Source organism: Mauremys mutica, chromosome 24 (assembly GCF_020497125.1).
Source record: "Mauremys mutica isolate MM-2020 ecotype Southern chromosome 24, ASM2049712v1, whole genome shotgun sequence".
NCBI classification, from domain to species: domain Eukaryota; kingdom Metazoa; phylum Chordata; order Testudines; family Geoemydidae; genus Mauremys; species Mauremys mutica.
In genome coordinates this window covers 4,554,374-4,578,015 of record NC_059095.1, presented here as the reverse complement: position 1 = coordinate 4,578,015, position 23,642 = coordinate 4,554,374, and the positions used below count along the sequence as shown (strand labels likewise).

Sequence of the window (23,642 nt, the reverse complement as noted above, 5' to 3'; positions counted from 1 at the left end):
AACAGTTCATGCCATCTTGGGATCTGCTGGTGCTTCATGTAGATTGAAGTGGTGGCTTTTGTGATGTGGTTGCTTGTTCAGCAGAAACTGAGCTGAGCCTACCAGCTACTTTAAACTGTCATTGGTAACAACTTTTAATTAGTCCGATCCTGGTCAAATTCAGACCAGTGGCCTAGAGAAGTTCCAATGTCATGTAGTCCAGGAGATCTGCAATTCTGGTTGTTTCTGCCAAGACAACCTCCGGTGCACTGTGGGGGACTCCACCACCTGCACATGAAAGTAGGGGTTGTGTAGCAGGGGCTCCGCAAGGAGGTCTGCCCCCCTCGGTGCCCACAATGGACCTGGTTGCCGATAACTGCTTCCAGGTCTGGATGAAGTCCTGGTAGAAGATCGGCAGCTTGGAGAGGTCTCGCGGAAGACCCCTCAGGTGGAGAAAAAAGAGCTGTCAGGCATATTGGAGCCCTTGGAGGTGGTGGAGGAAAGTGTACGCCAACATGCTCCATGCCGGGCTACCTGCAGCATAAAGGAGTGTCTGCAGGGCCTGAAGGCGGGAGACATGGACTTGGCTGTAGAGGCAGACCAAGCCCTGTCCTCCCTCCTCTGGGGAAAGACTCAGGACCCCTGCAGAGCCCCAGAGCAGTCCTGGCCAGAACTCCAGAGCTACACTCTGGACCCAGGCAGGAAGCCCTGGGGCCTGGCTCAGGCTGTTGAGCTGGTGCCAGAGCATGGACAGGACTAATTGGTTCAGCACCAGCGCCCTCCCCCACAGGGAGAGACACCGGAGGAGCCCAGTCGATCTCCGCAGCCGCTCACCCACCCTGGCCTCCAAATCCTGCCAGTTCTCCGGTAGAGAAGGATGTGTGGCAGAAAGGTAAATGCCGAGATAGAGCAGTGCAGCCGCGCTCCACTGAATAGCTTGAAACACAGGTGGGAGGGAGCTCGTCTGCCACCCATCCCCAACCATCAGGCCAGAGGTCTTGATGTAGTTGATCTGGGCGTAGGAGGCCGCCGAGTAGATTGCCTGGCAGGCCTCCACCCGCACCAGATCGCCCGGGTCTGAACCATGAGGAGCACGTCATCGGCATGCACTGACAGGACCAGCTGCAACTCCGGCTCACGGAGCACCAACCCTGTCAACCTCCGACGGAGGAGACAGAGGAAGGGCTCGATTGCCCGAGTATACAGCTGGCCCGATGGTGGATACCCCTGATGCACCCACCACCCAAAGCTGAGCGGCTCACTCAGGGCCCCATTGTGCCTGGCCAAACAATCCGCGGAGGTGTACAGCACCTGAGGAAAACCCACAAATTGGGGCCCCAAGCCGAACGCCTGCAGAGTGCCCAGGAGATACCCGTGGTCCATCCTGTCAAACGCCCTGCAGCCCCTAGGCGCATGGGTAGCCAGGGAGGCTCTGTGTGCTGCCCTTGCTCCAAGTGCCAGCTCCACAGCTCCCATTGGCCAGGAACCACGACCACTGGAGGCTGTGGGGTCTGGTGGCAGCTTCTGGGAGCGGAGCTAAGGCAGGGAGGCTTGCCTTAGCCCCGGCCCCCCGCTGCGCTGCCCACCGAGCCGCTAGGGTCCCTTTTTGACCGAGCCTTTCAGTCAAAAACCGGACGCCTGGCAACCCTACTGCTCCCCCATGGCCCCATACCCTGGCTTCATACCCTTCTCCACTCTGCACCCTGGAGTCCCTTTGCACCTCTCTTCTGCTTCCTGATACTCCCTGCTCCTCCTTCTCCCCTCTGCACCCTGTTTCCCCCTGTTCCCCTCTGCACCCTGGAGTCCCTTTGGGGTCCCCACTGCTCCGACACCCCTACCCTACTCTGTACCCTACCCGGAACCCTGCGTTCCCGGAACCCCGTGTGCGGGCTCCGTAGTCCCCGGCCGGACCCCAGCCAGCACTGCGCCGGGCCGGGCCATTTCCGGTGGGTTGGCCTCTCTGAGTCTGAGGCGCGCGTGTCCCGGTAGTTGCCGTGCGCCCGCCATGGTCCCGCGGGAGCTCGGTTGCCTCCTCCTCCTGCTCTTCCTGCTCGGCGCCTGCGCGGTGTCCAGCTCCCCCGGGCCGGGCGGGACCTCGCCGCCCCCGGGCACCGCCGCCAACGGGACGGGGCCGGCCGGGAACCACAGCGACAGCGGGATCCGGGGCCGGGACCTGCTGGGCGGGCGGTTCCCCGCGGTCCAACGGGCCTTCTACGTGCTCACCGGCCTCTGCGCGCTGGCCGCGCTCTACTTCCTGGTGCGGGCGCTGCGGTGAGTGGGGCGCGCTCCCGGGGGGCGGGGCTGGTGGGGGGCTGGGCTGGGGCGCTCCCGGGGGGGGCGGGGCTGGCCGGGGGCTGGGGCGCGCACCCGGGGGGCGGAGGAGTTGGGGCGCGCACCCGGGGGGCGGGGCTGGCCGGGGGCTGGGGCGCGCACCCGGGGGGCGGGGCTGGCGGGGGACAGACATGGAGCTCCCCGTATTAGGGGCCCATCCCCATGGACGGAAGCTGGTCACGAGACCCTCCCTTCTTTCCCCCTGTATTCCAAGGGATCGTCTATGGGGGTCCCTAGATCCCCGTCCCCTGGAGCACTTCCTTCACCCCATGGAGTGTCTTTGGGGGGATGTGAACAGGGGTGGGATCCTTACCCTCATTTCCCCAGGAGGTAGGCTTGGGAACCTCCGTGGCTCCTCTCCCTACCCCATGTTCCTGGGAAACAAACATGGGAACATCCTAGACTCACTTTTCCCTGGAATAAACACACACCCCCATAGGAAGGTTTCTGGGTGAGCCATAGGTTTCCCACACATAGAGAATCCACAAAGGATGTCATGTTTTTCCTTTGGACGCATTAGTCAGGGTGAGGAAATGCTGGAGCCTTTTGCAGTCCCTGAAAAGATTACGCCATGCCTTTAAACATGCCTACGTTCTTCTGTTTCTCTTGGGAACTCTGAAATCTTTCTCCTGTTGCTTAAGAAATCCTGTAATTCATGAGAAAGCGGCTTCTCAAAAACCCCACTGTCTTCTGATGAGTGTGGGCTCAGTGAAGCAGGGCCACCCGGGGGGGGGGCAAGTGGGGCAATTTGCCCCGGGCCCCTGTGGGGCCCCCACGAGAGTTTTTCGGGGCCCTGGAGCATCTTCCACGGCAATTTGGCGGCAGGGGGTCCTTCCGCTCCGGGACCCGCCGCCGAAGACCCCAGGCCCCCTGAATCCTCTGGGCGGCCCTGCAGTGAAGGTAGTAACTCTGTATTTCTGCTGTAAAAACTGAGAGGCATCTGAGGGTTGATGAGCTGTGAATGATCTCAAAACTTATTTCAGGTTGAAGAAACCTCAGCGGAAGAAATATGGTCTCCTTTCAAACTATGATGAAAATATGGAGTTGGGTTCTCTCGACAGTGATGAAGACACAGTGTTTGAAACGAGAAATCTGAGACGGTAGGTGGATGTTTACAAGTAGCTAAATGTCTCTTTCAAAAGATGCTTGGAGCTTGGGCACAAATCCTGCAGTTGGATCCACACAGGTGAAACTGTGCAGGTGCAAGAGTCCAACTGTATGGATCTGATTGCAGTGTCAGGCCTTTGAGTTCCATTAATGCTAACAGTCTCAAGAGAACAACCTTGCATAGATGGTCTTGCTTGGGATACTAACGGGCCTTTATACATGTGAATTTATTAGAGACATGGATTAGAAATTAGCTTTTACAAAACCTGAAATCAATAGAAATATTTGTTTAATTTGGGGAGGAGAGGGGGATGCTTTTTTGTAACAAGGTTTCTCCTATTGTTTGCCTCAGCTTTGTAGCATGATGCTAGGGCATGAAAACCAGCAAGTGAAACTGAATAGAAGCGTACTAACACCTTCCCTAAATGAAAATGTCTAGGATATTTTCTTCCTGGGACGGAGTGAAACACAAATAGTAAACAGATTTTAAATCCTTTGTTTTAAGACTCTACTAAAGGCTTTTTATAAGACTCTTTTTCAAATTATTTTTTACTTGGTAATTCCCTTTACTCTGCATCTCATAGTTATTCTAATTCTGCCTCCTTCCACTCTGCAATACTGGATTGTCGCGTTTCTAATCATTTTTATTATGGTTATTTCTGCAATGGACACAGTGCAGTACAATAGGTGATCTGTGTCAGATAGTTATGTCGCTCTCCTAGAGAGGTTGCAATTCAGAACAAACACAATGACCCAAGGTCACTTAGAACTGGAATTTATCATAGAACGGTCCTTTATAAAGAAGGAAAAGGGAAGGAGTTTGGTATGCGCACATTTCTCAGATTCAGTTCCAAGCATATGGAACACAGTGAAAGACACAAAGAGTAAAGGAGATGAAGAGACTGATCGCCCGGAAGTTTGGGCAGTATGTAAGAAGTGCCTGGAGTGCAGGTATTGTTTCCTGTACAAGAATATGTAAGAGGGCAAAGAGAGCTGCATGTTCTATGTCTCTGGTTTAATGTTATAGCTCCTGAAAGTGGGAGATTGAGAACAGCATTGTGGGCGGACTGCATGTGAGCTTCTCCCTGCACAGCTCTGGCATTGCATGTCCTAAAATCATCTTTTGTACCCTCCTGGCGTCTCTGCATTGTCTTCCAATCTCCTTCCATATCAAGGAATCTGCTCCTCATTTTGGCTCCTACCTTCCCTGTTCTGAGAACCAAGCAATCTTTTTGCTGCATCTAAATTAAACATTTCAGACTCCTTTGCATTTAATCAGCTAATGTCTGTAAAGCACTTTGAAGTTAAGTGTTATTCTGGTACTTGGAATTTTGCCGGGTAAAATATGTCTGACTGAACAGCTAATAAAGCAAACTTGGCTTTTAACACTGAACTCAGCTCTGCACAGTTCTACATTTGGAGGCGCATGAGTGCCTCTGTCTTCGTTCAGATATCACTTTCTCTTTGCTATGTTTTCTTCTGATCCCGTACAGGGTAGTAATAATATCTAGCTTGTTATCAGTAGCTCTAAGCACTTTACAAGGAAAGCCAGTATCAACCCCATTTTACAGATGGGGAAATAAGGACGCAGAGGTGAAGTGACTTTCCCAGCAGAGCAGTGGCAGAGCCGGGAATAAGCCAGGTCTCCTGAGTTCCCAGTCTAGTGCTCCATGCACTAGACCACACTCCCTCCTTACAGAGTGGAAGCAGTTAGTAGTCCGGTAGCCCAAACGCACACTTCCTTCGGGGAGTCAGAAATGTGTACAGTCTATTTGCTTCCCTTAGAGATTCTAAAAGCTTTCTCAGTCTTATGTGGAGGAACCAATGGTGTCCTAAGTCAAAGCTGTCTTTATCCCATTAGGACACATGTTAATTTTAGTGGGTTTGATTCCTTCAAAGTATTTTCAAAGAGGAGGAGAATCGCATGCACATGCACGCGGTCCTCCTTCATCTCCCCTTCACTCCATCTCCCTCTCCCCCCAGCCTATTTCAAGGCATGCTAAAGATCTGTCAAACCGTAAACGCTCATTCTGGTGCTTGGATGTCTTCTATTTTCCAGGTGATGTGGGACCAATGGCTCCAACTGCACAGACTGACCGAGAAGGTGCAAGTCCACCAGCAGAATCGCCTCACCAGTTCTTGGGTTTATTTTTTCTAACTGCTTAAGACTGACTGCTAGTTAACAGCACACAATTTTACAGGTGTATGGGGGAGGGATCTAAACCTGTTTCCCTTATGTAGGAGAAGGTGGAGTGATGAAATGACAAGTCCTACTGCACTAGGTGGTATCGCTCACGCAGGAAGCTTTGTAACTCTCTTGATAATGAAAATGAGACTACCTAAGGTGGGCTTTCGGTTTCTAACATTCCTAGTGATGGACTGAAGTATTGCAGCCATGTCAGCCGCCTACGAAATCTAGTCAATATCCTGTATACATGTACGTCACACCCTCTAGCAACTATTGCAATGAAACTGAAGTGGTATCAGGCGGTTGGATTCTCTTGTAGCCCACACAATGCTCTTGCAATGTTGATATAGGATTACTTTTTACTAATTGCCTCCTCATCAAGCGATATCAGTCTCTGAGGTCTGGAGCTATCCTTTGTGTTAGGTAATGGATCTGTACTGTATTACATTACTTCAGCCAGCTGGAGAACGGCTGTGGGGTGGGGAGGGAGCGGGTTAAGTGCATCAGTGTTCTTGCAGTTGCCATTAGTGCTAATGCCACAACCCAAAGATGGAAGTGATGCAGTGACAATACAAGTCATTACCTGACTTAGAGAATGAAGAAATGTGTTTACAGCTAAGAGATGTCACTGGGCCAGGAGGAGAGTCTGAAGTAGTAACAGCTTGTTTGGCTAGACTGTGGGATCAACACATGTTCAGATTCTACTCTTTTGTATTGTTGCAAACCAAAGTATCTGCAAAAGACCCCTTCGCCACAGAGGTGTTTGATATTAATCTACCAAGCTATTCGATTCAGTACAGATGGCATTGCTGTCCAAGGTCGCCAGGCATAAAAAGTTGGAAGTACTTGTCCCCAGTGCAACGCATCCAAGAACAACTGTTGGCTGGAAGAAGCGGAATAACCTTGAAGAGGAGTTGAAGCCGGATCCCTATCAACTGCAGATCTTAAGCTGAGGCAGTGCTGGTTCAAAAATAACTCTTCTTATTTGGGGGGAGCAGTTTCAGTCTATGCATTAGTGCTCTGGGATGTGCCATGGAATAAGCCCAGTGAGCTGCAGAAATGTCCTGCTGTAGCCTGGTTGTGTTGATGGTCAGTGACCCATGGTGAAGGGGCCATAGGTGAATGTACTAGAAGTGTGCAGCAAATATCTCCTTCCCTGCACCCTCATCAGGTACAGACCCCGCTTGTATTCTGGTGGAAACTGTGCTAGCGGCAATCCTGATTAAAGCACACTTCTTGCAAGCATGTGGCTTCAGTCACAGTGCAGGTGCGGGGTGCAGTTTATTTGCAAATGAATGGCCATACAGCCCTGCAATCCTGAAGATCCCACCTCTCCTTCAGGGAGAGGGTGCCATTGCTACAAGAATCCCAGCACACTCACCCTGTAAACTAGAAAATCCCCTACTGGAGAGGTGCAGCTTTAAGGCTACAGGACTGTATTTTTCTCGATGCAGATTGGACACTATGTGAAGTATCTTTGGGAGGGAAATAAGGGATAGCAGCTCCTTTCTTTCAGAAATGAATGCTGTCTTGTTAATCAGGGAGAAACTGACCCGTTAAAAAAAGAGCAGGAAGGAGAATGATAAAAATTGACAATGCTTAAATGCATTTGCTACCAGCCTGGCAGTAGAAGTGATCTCTGCGAGTTGAGCCATGCTTTGAAGTCCTGAACCAAGCCAGTGTAGAGAGCATCATGTCCCTTGGGGCTATCTACGCAACTGGCAGTATTTCTCCACACCAAGGTGTCCTGATTAGAAGTGTTGATTTCCTCTACCACCCCAGATACCCTAGCTCTTAGCCATAGGCTCCCCAGCCTGCTGAAAGAGGTGCGTACTTGTTTAAGATTGAAAAACAAAATATTTTTGAAAGGATGACTTCTGTATGATCAAACAGCACCTTGATAGTCACAGATTTCATCTCATTTGTGTCTGTTCATGTCCATTTTAGCACCTTTGTGTGTTTAACTGATGGAGAGATGACAGTGTGCTTTCTGTGTTACCTGAGCACAGCTGGAATGGCTGAGTTTGGCCACTCCTGGCCTTGGGTGATGCAGAGAGTTCGCTTGTTTTGATTCATTAGAATGGTGTTGCCTTCCACCCTCCTAGGGTGGTACTCCATAAACACACTTGGTAATGTTTCCTTAACCCTTCAGCTCCCATCACACCTCTTTTCCTGTAAAGCATCATTCACAGGTCACTTAAGTCAGATGCTGCATTGCGGTCCAGTTAGTTAACTGTTTGGCTCAGCTCTTTAACTATAATGTTCATCGGCTTTGCATTAGCTGAGGCAACTTATTTTTTCATCCCTTAAGTTCTGCTTCTCTGTTGTACTGAGTGAGTTTGCAATCTTTGATTTTCTTGGGTCTGTTGGAATGAACGGTTCTAAGACAGTATTGATTTTAATGTGTTAACGGTTTAATAATTCTGGTGAAAGAAAATGGGACCTATTTTATTTTTTGTGTGTATATGTGTGTACATATATATTTTTTTCAATTATTCAGGTACAAACTAGGGGCCTATTATTAAAATGTTTTAAGTGGAGTTTGATGTCCCCTTAGTAATTATTAAAAATCTAGGTGCGGATAGCTCTGTAGCATGTAAGCTGTGAGATACCAATTCTGCTGGTATTAAGTAGGTGGAGTAAATTAAGTAAATGGAGTAGGTGCTTAAATTTACCCCATTGTAGAGGGCTGGCATGATGCCTATGCCCCACTTTAAACCTTCAAAATAAGCTGTGCAAGGGTGAATTTTGCCCCCTGGAGAACAGAAGCAATATTTCTGTGGGTGTAAAGCGGATGCTTGCTAGCTAGGAAAAGCCTCCTAGCATTTTTTGATTTGAGTCTGTTCTGACTGGAGACAGATTTGACCTCTGGCCGATTCCATATTAAAAGCTGATGTATGTAGGCTATTTTCCCCCTTAAGCATGGGGAATGCACCTTTCATTTTGTGTCTTGGAGTTAGTACATCAGTCTGGCTTTGCACGTCACAAGCCAAGATTTTCTCCTCACATTCCTGCTCTTCGGCTTTTGGTTGCTCTAAATTATTGTTCATGTACCTTGCGGGAGGAAGTAAAATTGATGACAACAAAAATGTAGGACTCCTTTCAGTGCAGATCTGTTGCTCCATGTGGCCTTGTGCCTCCCCCAGCCTACCCGTAAGAAGCATGGGAGAGTCAGCACTGTGGGGAGAGCCGCTTCTGAGAGCGGTGGAACCGTCTTGGCAATGGACAGTTGGAGCGAGGCCAGCGCAGCCCTGGTAGGGCTATTGCTAATAATGGTGGCTTTTAAATCCTGGCTTTTATTTCCCCCAAAGAGAGGAGCTCACGCTGGGAGGCGCTTTCAATGGTTATTTGAATTATTATTATTTTTTTTAAGCATGTTTTTGGTTCTGTGCAGACACCCTGGTAGATTACTCTGCAGTATGCCCCAGGCAAAGCTTTCGGGGCCCTCCCCAGAGTGCCACTGGTAACACCTCTTTGTCTGAAAAATGGATCTGATGTGTGTCCTACTTCCTGTTCTGGGTGTGAATGTGAGAGGCCACTCGCTCTGGCTGCTGCCTCCTGCCATTGGCCTGCCCATTCTGCTCCCTCCAGACCCTTGAGCTTCAGATCCTGACTTGACAAAGGGCCCGATTCTCAGGACACCGAGCACTACAGATGTCAGTGTGAGTTGAGGATGATCAGCACCGAGATTGTGTGATCCTCCATAATGTTCACACAGACATTGACCAGCGTGTGCTCCAGCTAACCGCTGTAGAGTCTGCTTGAAACTCTTAGGGTTGTTTAGGCCAAAGGCTAATTAACAAAGTTTACATAATCTCTCTAATCTGTTTGGGGGTTTGTATCGAGTTATCCAGTACTGGCATCGAACTACTCACCGCTGAACTAATGGGCAAATCGTCTGGGGCTTCTGCTGCGGTTAATGAGATTGATTCAAAGTGATACTGGGCTGGAGCGCACTCCTGTTAATGCTGTACTCCTGTTTTATTTCATTTGCACATGACTTGACTGTGATCTGTAGCATCGAAGTGCTGAGAGATGGACCTGTGGTCTGCACAGATTGCTAGGCAGTCAATAAAAAAGCACTCTAGTGCACAGTGTTTTCCCTCCCCCTTGGATTGTGTTTATTTTTAAACAGCAGCCAATCCTGTATTGATCGTCCATTTTCCTTTTGGTCACCACTTTTCTCCACCCCTCGTATCATCAAACAAATAAAATAAAACATTCCATCTCAAGAGATTCCTCCTTTGTAGCGACGGTGACTGTGACCTTGGTTATTCTGAAAGACTGCCCAGTACACTGGGCCCAGTCTGTGCTGATCCACCAGGGGCTCTGTTCTCAAACTCTCTCTCTGCTTGAGTACTCTAAGGTTAAAAGATGTCTTACACCAACATCCCTGGCCCTTCTTGCTTGCAAGAGTGAGTGGCATGGGTTAAAGCAGGGGAGAGCACTGCTGTTTTGTCTAGCTAAGCTGTCATCTCCATAGCATGACATAGCACCTCCCAGTCACACGGATTTTGTCCATGCATCACTCCAAGAAGTATGGACGCATATCCTCATTAAATGTGGGGGATTGAGGCACAGGGTAGATTAAGTGACATGCCCAAAGTCACACCAGCACTCTGGCCGAGGTAGGTTTTCCGAGTTCCTATCCACTAGATCAGGGTTTCTCAACCTGGGGGTCAGGACCCAAAATTGGGTTGTCAGAATGTTTCAGAGGGTCGTGTGGCAGCTCCTGTCCCACATGCGTGGCTGGGCTCATCTCCCTGCTCCAGGCACTAGTTTGGCTCAGCCGTCATGATGAGGGGAGTCTGGATAGGCCAAATTTGAGTGAGTGGCACTGCAACCCCATGAGCCAGGTCACAACTCCACTCAGATTTGGTCCACGGAGGTGGGGCCAAACCTGAGTGGCACTGCTACCCCTGATGTTTCAATGCCTGGAGCTAAGAGCCAAGCCCAGCCAGCCCAGTAACACAGGAGCTGCCACTGGAGTAAGGGCTGGGCAGGATCTGACCAAAGCCACCCAGTGTCTCCACCCCAAGGCTATTTACTGGGTCATGACAGACCATCAACATTTGCAAATGGGTCCTGAGCCCAAAAAGATTGCAAACCTCTGCACTAGATTATCCTTCCTATCCTCAGCAGCCTTTTAGCCACCAAAAATGGTATGAAGGCTATAGATGTATTTTGCTTGTTAGGATTTTACCAAGCATCCTTTTACTACAACTCCTTTGTTCTGTGCTCTGCCTTTATCAGTGCCCCTCATACAGGCCCTGCTCTGTCTTGCCCATTGGTCCTCTCCACTAATGGAATTTCCTTGCACATCTCAACGTAACCTTTTCCTCGTTATAAAGATCCTCACTCCCACATTGCACCTTGTTTTCCTTTTCCTCAAATTAGCATTTATCTCTTCTCTCCCACCCCCCCCTTCATGCATATCTAATCCCCTCTCCGGGTAAGAAAGGCCTCATGGCTCTCCTTGTGCCAACTTTATTTCTTAGAACACTTGTGTTCCATCAGCTCAGCAGCGAGTCGCCGGTTTTCTCCTCAATGAGACCCGGGCAGTTGATACCCTGGTGGCTCTTTTTCCCATAGCACAACTGGGGAGTTTGCTTATCACGCCCCTGATGGAGCCCAAATATAGGAATTAGTCTGAATCCGGGCCCAGAAAAAAGGTGAAATTACTGTGGAATTTTTAAAATAAAGTAATCCACTAGGTGGCAGTCTCACACTGAGTGTGCCTAATAATGGGGGGGGGCAAGGTGTGGGAGGGAATATCTTTTATTGGACCAACTTGTGGGGGTGAGAGAGACCAGCTTTGGGGCTTACACAGAGCTGTTAATGTGTGTGGGGGGGGGTTCTGTGAGAATTTGCTACATGCTGGTGCCACTGGGTATCAGTAACTTCACTCTCCAAATGCACAAAGGCCACTCCCCGCTCCAAATAGCATTCAGCTAATTATGGCAAGACAGAGACTCCTTGAGTCTATGGTGGCGAGCGGAGTAGGCTTTTGGGCCCCATCTTGTGAGTTGAATTTTGTAATGGCTGGTTATAGGCTGGGGTTGCTGCAGCCGGTGTGGCTTTGCCCAGGTTGAGCTTTCAGGGGTAATGTTAGCTAACATGTTTTAAAAGTCTCGTGTAGACAAGCCACATGGCTTTTAATAACTGCTAAACTGGTCAAGCTAAGCCCTGGGCTCCCTGCTCATATATGCTCTCAGGGGACTTTCTACAGCAAGGGTAAAACTTGTCTGTGCAAGAGACTGAGCTGGGGGGCTGCCCGAAGTCTGTGGAAGGAACTCATGCAGGAATTAAGGGTCATCCCACACCTTCCCACTTCCTCTCCAAGTGCTTCTCTCATGGGCCTCCTGAACCATAAACCCAGAGCAACATGGTCATAAAGAACATCACCCTAGCAAGTGAGCTTTAGCTCACGAAAGCTCATGCTAAAATAAATTTGTTAGTCTTTAAGGTGCCACAAGTACTCCTGTTTTTTTTGCGGATACAGACTAACACGGCTGCTACTCTGAAAACTGCACCTGCAGTTTCCCATCTGGGGGAGGGAGAACCACAAGTGACAAGGTTAGTCATATTGTTGATGCCCGAAGGGAAGGTGCTCCGATACTGCAGTGATGCTGGTGGGATAAGAACGCGTCTGGGCTAGAACAATGCTAACTGCAGCTTTAAATTCTGGTGTAGAGAAGGCCTACGTAAGAGATGAGAGGGTAGTGGAGGGAAGGCTCAACTAGAATGGAGTGGATGAAATCTCTGTACACCCTTCCTACATATCCATGGGAGTGCTACAATCACGAGACAGCCTGTTGGGGTGGGAAGAGCCAATTGGTAGGTTGGACTCCTGAGGTCCCTTCCGACCCTGAGATTCTATGATTTTCATGTATGTATAAACCCCTACGTGGCAAGGTACACAGGATATTTGCAGGAGGCATTTGGGGCAGTTGTATTTACTCAGTTGACAGCTGCAAACATTGCTCCTGCAATGAACTGGGAGTACCAAATCTGCTCGGAAATGTTGGCTCGGTATGTATTTGTAATACAGACAGCACATTCTTCTTCAGCATAAAGATAGCTGGAAGTATTTTCAAAATCTGCTCTAGGTTGTCTGATGTCTCTTCTGTTCCACTCAACAAAGCGCCTCTCTCCAGCTAGCAAGACTCCTCTCTGTAAAAAATTAGCTTTACTTAGTTGGCTTTCAGTCTAAATTCTCTTTCTGATTTTTATTTTTCTTCCTTACAAGATGGAAAGGTGAGTGGAAGTGGCATTTCATCCACAAAGGACTCGCCCTTAGAAATGTTAATTGTTGTTTTAAAACATTTGTAAAGAAGGTGGTTTTGTAGTGTGTGCTCTCTTCTCCCCCTCCCCTACCCTACTTAAGGTGCACTGGGGAATAAAAGTATAAAGGAAAGACATGATCATAACTCCACTGGCAACTGAACAATATTTTTTTGAGTACCATAGCTAATTGAAGAAGGAATTCAGACAACAATTTTTGCAATCTGAGGAGGAGTAAACATTAAAGGGTATGCTGTACTTTTGATGCATGCTAATGAGTTTGTGTGCGCACAGAACGGAGAAGATGCCCCTAAAATTAAACTCGAGATGAATGGCTCAGATGTTACATTTTAGTCTTTTATTTCTTACATCGCCGGATCAAAGGCACAAGCCAAAGCCCACGTCCGAGAATACCTGCTGAGAGAAGAAACATCTGGTAGGCCTCACCGGTAGTGAAATCCAGCACACAACTGGAATGGGGCCTGGTTCAAACCCCATTGCAATCAATGTGGATCAGACCACTGAATGGCATAACGAAGGTCCAGTCCTGCATGTGGGCAGGCTGCTGCGCCTGCGTGGTGGTCCCTGTTGGCTGTGCTGGGGCTGCGTACGGGCTTGGGGGCCTGCCCACATGGAAGCAGGATCGGGGCCACACACCAAACTTGCACTGAATTGGCCAGAACTGTGTTTTAGATGGATTTAGTTAACCCTTGTGCTAGCCCCTGTGTGCCACGCTTTATAGGCCAGCCGTAAACCAGTGGTTCTTCTGTTGTTGGCATTTAAACGCTCCCCTGCCCTGTTTGCAACCCAAATATTCCAGCTTCCTGCTAGGTCATGAGCACCAGAAAGTGAAACTCTCTAGATCTGTAGATTTAAGGCTGATCATCTAGTCTGAGCCTCCTGCGGCGCACAGGCCAGTGATTCCTGCCTGGAGCCCAATCGTTTAAAATAAAACATCTGTTAGAAAGAACTTCAGTCTTGATTTAGAGTCTCAAGTGATGGAGAATGTACCACATCCCTTGGTCATGTGGTCCAGTGGTAAGTTACCCTCACTGTTAAAAATTTGCATTTGTAACTCGCGTAGCTTTGTCCGGGTGCACAATATAAGGACTACACGGCAAAATGTTGTTTAAACCCCTAGGGTGCTTTTAGTTACAGCACGCTAATGTGGCGTTAGTTAGCACCTGTACGGAGTTGGGGGTTTTACTTCTTGTGGAAGGAGCTCAGATGCCATGGTGATGGGTGATTAAAAATCTCGATAAATTACAGTGATCATTTAAAACTTGACAGTGACCCCTCCAATAATATCTAGTTGCATAGTCTGTGGTGTTCTTCCCCAGCAAATACAATTTTTCCATTGTAATTATTTATGATATGTATTGTGCTGATGCCTTAACACATTCCTCTCATGTCAGTGCAGTCTTTGTTAAAGCTTTTATGTGTGTCATGCTTAAATCTTTTGCCCGTATTCAAAGCGGTGTCTGGGTTCGCTTGTTGAGATCTCTTCCTGTTGTCATTGTGGCTGCATTAAGGTTTTCATGAAATGGTTTTGGAGGTGACTGAGTATTCCACATGGTTGGGCTGCTGATCTGCCATCTGCATGGCTTCTCCAGAACTGGCACTTTTTGCTCTGAATTGCAGATTTGCCTTATTTTTAGCCTTATTCTTAATAAACACTTATGTTTTTCGGCACCCAAAAGCCCCCAGTCAGGCTCAGACTCTCAGCTGCTGTACATCAGTGACTTCACTGGAGCTACCCGAATATACACCAGCCGAAGATCTGGCCCTGAGCCTCTGCCTCAGATGTCCCTGGAGGACATCTTTACTCTTCCCTATCTGCATTCACCCCTCCTATTGGGATCATCTCTATTCCAGGACGTTGTGACACCAGAGGAAGAGACCATCCAGATGAAGCAGAGTCGTTCTCCCATCCTGCCTGCCAGCCTTGAGGCGCAACCATTGGTGCCATCAGTTCCACCAGAGATAAGAGATCCGGCTTTCTCTTCAGATGAGCCGGAGACGCTGCAGGAGTCTCTGTGGCATCAGGTGGAAGTGGCATGAGACAGGAGCCCCAGAAGATTGGGGTTCTGGTCTCCAAACAGATATGATTGGCCAAGAGACAGGTGGTAACCTATGCCATGGGGTTCTCCTCCACCAGTTGATCCATCGTACTGGCTATATTGGGGACTGTGGGAGCCTTACTCTAGATTCCCTAGATTAGCGTAGGAGTGCTATTTGCCTTCGCCTGGACACCCACAACTGGTCCTGTCAAAATGTTCGGAAGGGGAAGATGAGCTGGGTCTGATGGTTCTAGGAGCAGTCTGATCATTTTCATCCAGCCTCTCCATCTCTGCTGGATGACTTTAAACAATGCCCAAGGTGACTGCAAAGCTCCCTCAAAGCCTCGAGGACAACGCTTCGCTAGATGGGCATTTATATCCCTGCTCTGAAGAGAAAACACTATAGCCAGGTAGAGGGCTAGACCGCCGCTTCAGCTGTTTTACCACTAATGTCCTTAGGAGCCACCACTCAAGAGACCGAGGGTTTTTAGACCCAGGAACCCAGCCTCTGGAGCATCCACCACATCATGCTCTAACCCCACATGAAGAGCATCTTTTGATGGGACTGTTGAGACCTGCATCCTTTTACTGATGCCGCTTCATTCCCCTCCTCTGACATTCAGAGGCCAGCTTACCCAATTTGTGAAAAACTGGAGGGCCCTAACTACAGACACATGGGTATTACAGATCATGGCAGCAATCTGATCGAGTTTCTGGTACGTCCGATCCACAAACCCCCATCCTGGTTCCTGATCCCTGATCAGGGATCAGTCTCATGAGGAGATTTTATGACAAGGGGTAAACGTCAGGGGAACCATAGAAAGGGTTTCACCTCAATATCAAGGGAAGGGATTCTATCCCCCTTAATTCCTGAACCCTGAGAAGAATAGGGAATGGAGGCCAATTCTCTATCTGAGACAGCTGAACAGGTTCTTTCAAAAACCAAAATTCTACATGATCTCCTAGATAATTCCTTCATTAGAGGAGAGCACGTGGTTCTCGGCTTTTGATACGAAAGAGACACATTTTCATATAGACAACCATCCAGCCCATAGGAGATTCCTCAGGTTCCTCTTTGATCAAGGACATTACCAATTTGGAGTCCTCTCCTTTGGTCTAGCTACAGCTCCCAGGGCGTTTACAAAGGTTTTTTCAGTAGTGGCAGCTTGGATGAGAAGAGAGGGGTTTGCAGTCTTCCCCTACCTCGGCTGGCTTCTGACGGGCATTTCCTACAAAGAAGTCCAGTGGGTGTGGGCAGCCTTTCTGCCTTCCCTAGTTGTCCGTGTCAATCACAAAAAATCTACAATAGCCCCCATGAGGTTCATACATTTTATAGGGTCACGCTGGACTCGACTACAGTTAGAACGTATCTACCCCTCGAGAGGTTTCAGGCCGCGAGTGCTCTCCTACATCAGGTCACTATCAGTGCCAGGACATTCATCAGAACTTGCCTTTCCCTCCTCGGCCACAGGGTGTCATGCACACATGCGATGCCTGGCTTCTGTCCATGTACATAAACGGCAAGGTCAAAGGGACAGTTCTGTCCAAAGTTTTAGACTCTCATCTGGCAGACAGAACTGGAGAATGGTTTGGGTGGGGATCCCTTTCCTCACACCGACTCCTGAGGCAACTTAACCGGGAACATTTCTGCATAAAGGTTACAAGAGATTACAAGAAGCAGCGGACTCCCCGTGGGAGGAAATGTTAATATGGTGGTGCCCACAACGGGCGGGAACCATCTGTTGCTGTAGCGCACTAGGATGGGGGTGAGGTGGCCTCTGGGCACCATTGTTCTATAAATGTCAAGAATGATACCTAGAAGTTACAGCAGGAGCCAGGGATCTAATCAGTTTAAATGCCAGGTACTAGTTTCTCCCCTGGACTTTTTCTTACAGGGCACCTGGGTCACTGCATTAACCCACTTCATAGCAGAGGGCAGATAAACCAATTTTTCTCTTCCACACCCAACACTCCCTATTTAAAAGGGGGGGGGCGGTGATTGGGTTCCTGCCCTTTGTGATCTGTACAGATGGCTGGAAAGGTTAGTTTTTCTCAGAGGGTTTTTAGACTCCCATCCATTGTAAATCTCAGGATTGTCAAGTCTCATGTTCTCTTTTATTGGTGGATGGCTTCTTAGCTGACTTAAATGCTTTGGGAGCTCTCTCAGCTGTTCTTAAAAGAGGCAGGGATGGTGAATCCTTAACTAAGAGCCTCCCTCCCCGCCTCCCAAGTGTTTGAGGTAGATAAGTTTTGGTGAAGACCCTCTGATTATGAATAAAATCCTTTCCTCTCCCAGTTAGGGTTATGTTACAGCAGCACCTAAAGGCTCGAACTGGATCCCAGTTCAGCTGGGCGCTGTATGGACATGGAAGACAGACCCGGCTACAGGGAGCTCACAGAGGCAGTATTATCCTTTTGTTACTCTAGACGGGGACCTGAGCCACAGAGAGATGAAGTGACTTGCCTAAGCCCCCACAGGTTGGCAATAGCAGAGCTGGGAATTAGTTGGTTTTGGTTCTGTTTTGAGCAGGGGATTGGACTAGATGATGACCTGAGGTCTCTTCCAACCCTAATCTTCTATGATTCTATTAACTGAAACCAGATCTTTTGAGTCCCAGCGCAGTGCCTTTGCCATACGACCATTCTTCCTCTTTCCAGTTCTCCAGTCACCCGCGGAGTCTCCCAGAGAAGCCAAGATCTGACTTTCTAATGTAAAATCCTCTTTTTGAGGGGCAGTCTGGGGACAGATTCAGGCCAACTTCGTATCACAGAGCAGGGGACAAAGAAAGCAGCAGCGTATTCCTCACTCTCCGTCTTAGCAGGTCACCGTTAACACAATTGGAGATGATTTTTCACCCCTTCCCCCAACGCAAACACACTGTTTTTAAAAGCACTCTGCTCTCCTCACTTTCCCACAGCCATTCTCCCAGCTTCAAAAGGTTTACTAATTACCCTAATGAGGTCAGGAGAGACCAAACGCTTCTGTCACTTAAAAGAGGGGGGGGGGAAATATCTTGACTTCTGCCCATACTGATCTGAAACCTATAAGAAGACTGTGTCTCTCTGTATCTCATAACTCATTGCCTTCAACTCCCCCCCCTCCATCTCCAAATCTCCAGCAAAAAAAGAAACTATGGACAGAAGGTCTCAAATGTATCAAACAGCTTTTAAAAAGAAATTCCTTTTGCCTGTCAAAAGAACAAACAGATACACCAAAAACTGTCAGAATTAGTGTTGGAGTAATTGCAGAAGCTCCCCAAGGTTAATGCTCCATTAGTGAGCAGCTCTCACACAGCTAAAAGCCAGGAAGAGACAGGTTGTCAAAGGCTTGTTGGAGATTAAAGAGCTGCGTTCCCAGCCTAAACTCTCTTGTGTATGTTGTGTAGGGAGGATGGGAAGATGAAGATAATAGCAACGTTGGTTTGTGCTGTGTGAAGCCACCCAAAGTATTTGACAGCAGTGTCAAGGGAGAGAGGCAGACTCAGAGCTGGATTAAGGCTCTCTCAGCCCATGACTGTCCCCCGTCCCCCCACCCCGACCCCAAAGCTCCCTGGGGCCACAGGATCATTGCAGGATCTTAGCTTAAATTTAAAAAAAAAGAATTCTCTAGCCTTCATGGATGCAAAGCTTAAAAACTTGACCCGAAGACACCTTGATGCCTGCCTGAGTTTGCAGACAGCCTGGAGGGATGGCTCCCATCAGTGTGAACTGCCCCATTTATTTGAACTTTGCAATATGCAGCTGCCCCAAAGAGCGACAGGCCCGGGCAGTGAGAGGAGGCAGAGGGGTATGCCTATGGCCCTGGATTGCATTAATTAATCCTGAAAACAGACAACATGGGTGCCACCTGAGCCTAGCGGGCTGTCTCAGTGAGCAGGGCCTCAGTTTTAAATGTCAATTCTCCTCCTGGGCCAGCTTAATGCTGTTGGTTTTAAATCCAGTTGACCTTGTGGTATTGGGGGAGAATTGTGCCCTGTCTCCCAGAGCGCAGCACCGCTGCCCCTAAATGCACTGTGCCAGGGATGGAGCAGCTGGAGCGTGGCGGGCACAGCGCCACCTATTGAGCCACCATCACCTTTTCCTGCTGCAGCCGCCGGGTTTTCAGCGGAGGTCTCCCGTCAACATGTTGGTCTCACTTAGCCTGTGAGATCTGAGCTCAGCTTGAGATGTCCCTGCTCCAGATTTGTTGCTAACACGGCAGACCAGCTCGATCTTTTGCCAGAAAGGTACCCATATGAAAATGCAGCTTGCTTGGGAGCACTTTAGCCATGGGGTGTGTGGATTTTGCATCATCCAAAGAATTGCGTCTATGAAAACAACACAGATAGACCTCAAAGCACCGTGCTACCAAACAGCCCCATTGCAGCTCGCCTTCATTTAAACGAACACGTGCTCAAAACGAAACCAGCGGACGTTCTCAGAGCTGCTGGCGAACTGAGCAGGGGTGCGTCTGGTTTGACTGGGCTCGGGGGCTGCTCCAGCACTGGGGTGGTGGATTTGGGTTTTAAATTATGTATTTGTATTATGGGAGTGCCTATTGGAGCCCCATTCTGCTGGGTGCTGTATGCACCCACAGTGAGAGAGTGTCTGCTCTGAAGAGCTTACAAGGTAGACAAAACATGTGAGGGAAAACAGGCACAACGGGTACGTCTACACTGCAAAAGAAACCCAGTGGCAGCAAGTCTCAGAGCCTGGGTCAACTGACTTGGGCTCCAGGGGCTTGCGCTACGGGTACTAAAAATAGCAGTGTTGATGTTCCCACTCATGTTGGAGACCCTCCTCCCTTGCTGGGTTTCAGAGCCTGAGCGGGAATGTCTGTGCTGCTATTTTGTGCTCCGTAGCGTGAACCCCGTCAACTGACCCAGGTTCTGAGACTTGCAGCTGCAGGGTTTCTCTTGCTGTGTAGACGTACCCAAAGAGAGGAAGTGACTTGCCAGAGTCATGTGGCAGGTCAGTGAAAGTTTAAGGAGTGACTCGATCATGGTCTAGAAGTATCTATGTAAGATGATTTCTGATAGTAAAGGGCTCTTCGGTCTAACAGACAAAGACATAACATGACCAAGTGGCTGGAAATTGAAGCTAGACAAGTTCAGACTAGAAATAAGGTTCAAATTTTAAACAGGATCAATAATCTTTGGAACAACTTACCAAGGGATGGGGTAGATTCTCCATCATACAGATAAATCAAGACTGGGTAGCTTTTTATAAGAGATGCAGGAATCACTTGGTGGAATTACTAATATTTATTATTTGCATTAGTGTAGTGTCAGGGACCAGGCCGCCACTGTGTTAGGTGCTGTACAAGCTCAGAACAAAAGACAGTCCCTGCCCCAAAGAGCTGACAATCCCTGTGGGGCTGAATCATTCTAGGTGATCATAATGGGCCTTTCTGGCTTTGAACTCGATGGGTGAAATCCTGCTCTACTGAAGTCAAATAGGACTGGGATTTCACCCTATCAACCTATGAAATAGTGAATAGAAACCAGGTCTCCTGACTCCTCGTCAGGGGGTTCCATCCGCTGCACCATGTGGCTTCTTTAAAGGGTCAGACATGAGGAGGAGGAAACAAACAATGTCATAATTAGAAAATTAAACCTTCCTCATCCTTTTGCTGTCTAGATAGAACTTGTAATTATTAGATTTAGGGTGCAGCACAGCCAGGCTGTGCAAGAATATTTTGGAACAGCAAAGCAAGACTTCTGCTCAGACTGTATTGCTTTAGTGAGTTGATTTGCATTCATAATCTTCGTTTGCGATTATTATTTTTTCCCCTTGTGCTTAGCGAGTGATATTAGCATAAAGTCCCTTTTTTCTTGTTTTCTGTTCACGCTCAAGGTCAGAGACTTAGCGAGACACCGAGGAAAACAATCTCTTCCTCACCCTCTTTTAATTCTTTGCAGAAATGCGTCCTGGGGATTTTAACATAACAATTGCTGGGAAAGGGGAAAAAAGGACTTGAACAGAGGGCCCTTTCTGTGTTGGAAACAGGAGCTGCCCCAAAAAGAGATGCAAATCCACCAGAGGAAGGGAGGCAGGCTAGATCCCAGAACAGCACCAGTCCTGTCTTATTTCTCTGACATGTGTGGGCTAAGTTAGCAATCGGAAAGGCAGGGCTCGTAGCGCTGATTTGGAGCAGACCTGAGGCTAGTGGGAGGCGCATGAGCAGCTTCTCTGTGGACAGCTTTGCTGAAGCACCTGGTTTGGAGCCCTGCCTTGCTGTTCCACTGCTAGGCTTCCCCCACTTCCACAGCGCTTTGCCCATACCCCTCAATCCCAACGCGCAGCCCTGCGCTTGCTATACCCGGTCCTGGGCTCTCTTCACCTCCCCGGCAAGCTTTGCAAATACCCCTCAATCCCAACCTGCAACCCCACTGTAGTTCCCAAGTCGCAGTCCTGGGCTCTCCCCACACACAGCTCTGCTGATGCCCCTCAATCCTGATTGAGACCTCCCCATACAACTCTCCTATCCATGAACCTTAGTCTTGACCTGCTGGTAAGACTCCACCGGATGCTTCCTGCCAGCTCCTTGTAGTTTTTTAAGGTCGATGTCTTCCTTTTGGTTCTGCTAGTGTCCACGGGGGCAGCCATTTCACTGGGGCAGAGTCCTTTGGTCTGTCCCTTTTCTCGCTCAAAGGCCTTACATCAGAGTGATCCCGGTGACCGGGAGAGGCTGAACCAGGCACTCTGGACCTTCCATCACCACACTGAGCATCGGAGCGATGGAATCAGCACCCGCTCCTCCTGCAGCCGAGCACGCTTAGCCTGCCGCTGCCAGTCCCTGCCGTTGATCCCGGATTTAAAAATGGAGGTGTGAGGTTTAGTGGTTAGAGCCAGGGCTGCTGGGTTCAGTTCCTGATTCTGGGAGGGGAGTGGGGTGGGTCTGCTGACTCGAGTCATGGGCGTCATGCCCTGCAGTAGCCCTGCTAGTGCAGAAAAGCTTATGCCCAAATAAATTTGTTAGTCTCTAAGGTGCCACAAGGACTCCCTGTTGTTTTTGCTGTTACAGACTAACACGGCTACCGCTCTGAAACCTTAAGCCGACGGGAGAGAGTTCTCCCCTCAATTACTCCAGGCCCTGTGAGCGGCGGTAGCTACGTTGGTGGGAGAAGCTCTCCCGGTGGCATAGCACTGTCCACACCGGTGCTTAGGTCAGTGTAACGTACATCGCTAAGCAGGGGTGGCTACTCACACCCCTGCACAACAAAGGTTATACCAGCGTAAGTAGTAGCGTGACATAGCCATGAACTCCTTATGTTCTTTTTGGGCTTCTGCCGTCAATTTGCTGTGTAATGCGGGGCAATTTTCATAATCTCTCTGTGCTTCAGTATCCCCGTCTATCAAACGGGGATAACAGGGATGTGCTGGGGCTTCATCATTAACGTTTGGAAAGCAATCCAAAGGCAGTAGCGTGAAAGGCAGTTTTTACCCTTTCACTGGGAAAGGGGAGGCAGCAGATGACTGAGCAGTGTTGACTGTTCCTAGTGGTTCTTGAACAGAGTCAAAAGGACAGCGTTTTCCAAGCACAGAAAATTGCCGACTCTCAATCCTGACCCTGTGCGATCCCCTAGCGCCACTTGTGCAGAAGCCGGCAGGAGACTCCTGTGTGTTGCCTCTGGGTTTGTCTACACTGCAGCTGTGCCTCCCAGCCATGGTAGATGGACACATGCTAGCTGCCCAGATCCAAGCCCATCCCGTCCACGTTACTGTTTCTAGTGCACTAGATTGAGCTGGGAGACTGTCTCCTAGCTGCATTGTAGAGGTACCCTTAGTGGCCTTTGCTGCAGGAGACAGGCCCTAATTGGAGCCACACCTTAGGGCATGGGATGTACATGTATAGCGAGGCATATTTCTTCCAGATGTTAAGTCAGAACTGTATAATCAATGAAAAGGGCAAGGAGGGAAGATTTACTTTTAATAGCTTGAGATAGCTGAGGTTCAACTTTTTTAGGGGGAGGGAAAGGGTAGGAAATTGATTCCTTTTTGTGTGGTCAGGCTGTGATGGTTTTAAAAAAGAATCTATATTTTATATAAATCTCCAGTCTTGGGTATAGACTTCAAGGCAGAGCGATTTTCTGTTAAATCAGATGTGGGGGTTGGGTTTTGGCAGGTGGCAGTTGCTTTTGCTAATGGCCCAAATGATCTGAACAATCTAACCATAGGGATATTGAGAAATTGACTGCAGAAGCTGTTAATTAAACTTCCAATGGCCAGTCTGGAAGTGGAGATGGGAGGGTTGCATGCATCTGAAAGCTCAAGTGTTGTTCCCTAGTGCTAAGAGGTTTTCATGTATATTTTCTTTTGTAGGATTAGATGGTGGGGTGCTTTTTTCAAAGGATGCTCCAGGGGGTTTAGATGTTCTGCTACGCAGTCTGAGTGTTTTCATGGCCCCTTTAATGCTCCACTAAACAGTCTGAGATGCTGTCTCTTAATGCCCTAGTCATGCCCCATATGCAGCAGAGCTGGGCAGAGCAAGCAAGAGAAATGGGAATCGATGAAAAATGAGCTCAAGAGAGGTAGAGATAGAAGGGAAGGATGGTGGGGAAAGACTGAACCGAGTCCCATTCCCTGTTGAAACAAACCAGCCAACCACTTTGTCTTGTGGGCAGAGCAGTGGAGTGCGGGTCAGCACTCCTGGGTTCTGTGCCTGACTCGGGGAGAGGATTGTTCTAGTCCACTGCTTCCCAGCTTTTTCC

At 48.9% G+C, this 23,642-nt stretch overlaps 1 protein-coding gene across 1 annotated transcript; it reads left to right on the top strand.

The window, feature by feature from the left end:
• Positions 1-1,935: 1,935 nt before the first annotated feature.
• FAM174C (family with sequence similarity 174 member C) lies at positions 1,936-8,145 on the top strand. Its single transcript, XM_044998790.1, has 3 exons — positions 1,936-2,250; positions 3,294-3,410; positions 5,477-8,145. Exons 1-3 carry the CDS (start codon positions 1,985-1,987, stop codon positions 5,478-5,480), a joined length of 387 nt encoding a protein of 128 aa, XP_044854725.1. The 5' UTR covers positions 1,936-1,984; the 3' UTR covers positions 5,481-8,145.
• Positions 8,146-23,642: the final 15,497 nt, after the last annotated feature.

Coding starts and splice junctions, on each gene's coding strand:
- FAM174C (XM_044998790.1), top strand. CDS start 1,985: ATGGTCCCGCGGGAGCTCGGTTGCCTCCTCCTCCTGCTCTTCCTGCTC. Junction 2,251..3,293: donor TTCCTGGTGCGGGCGCTGCG/GTGAGTGGGGCG, acceptor AACTTATTTCAG/GTTGAAGAAACCTCAGCGGA.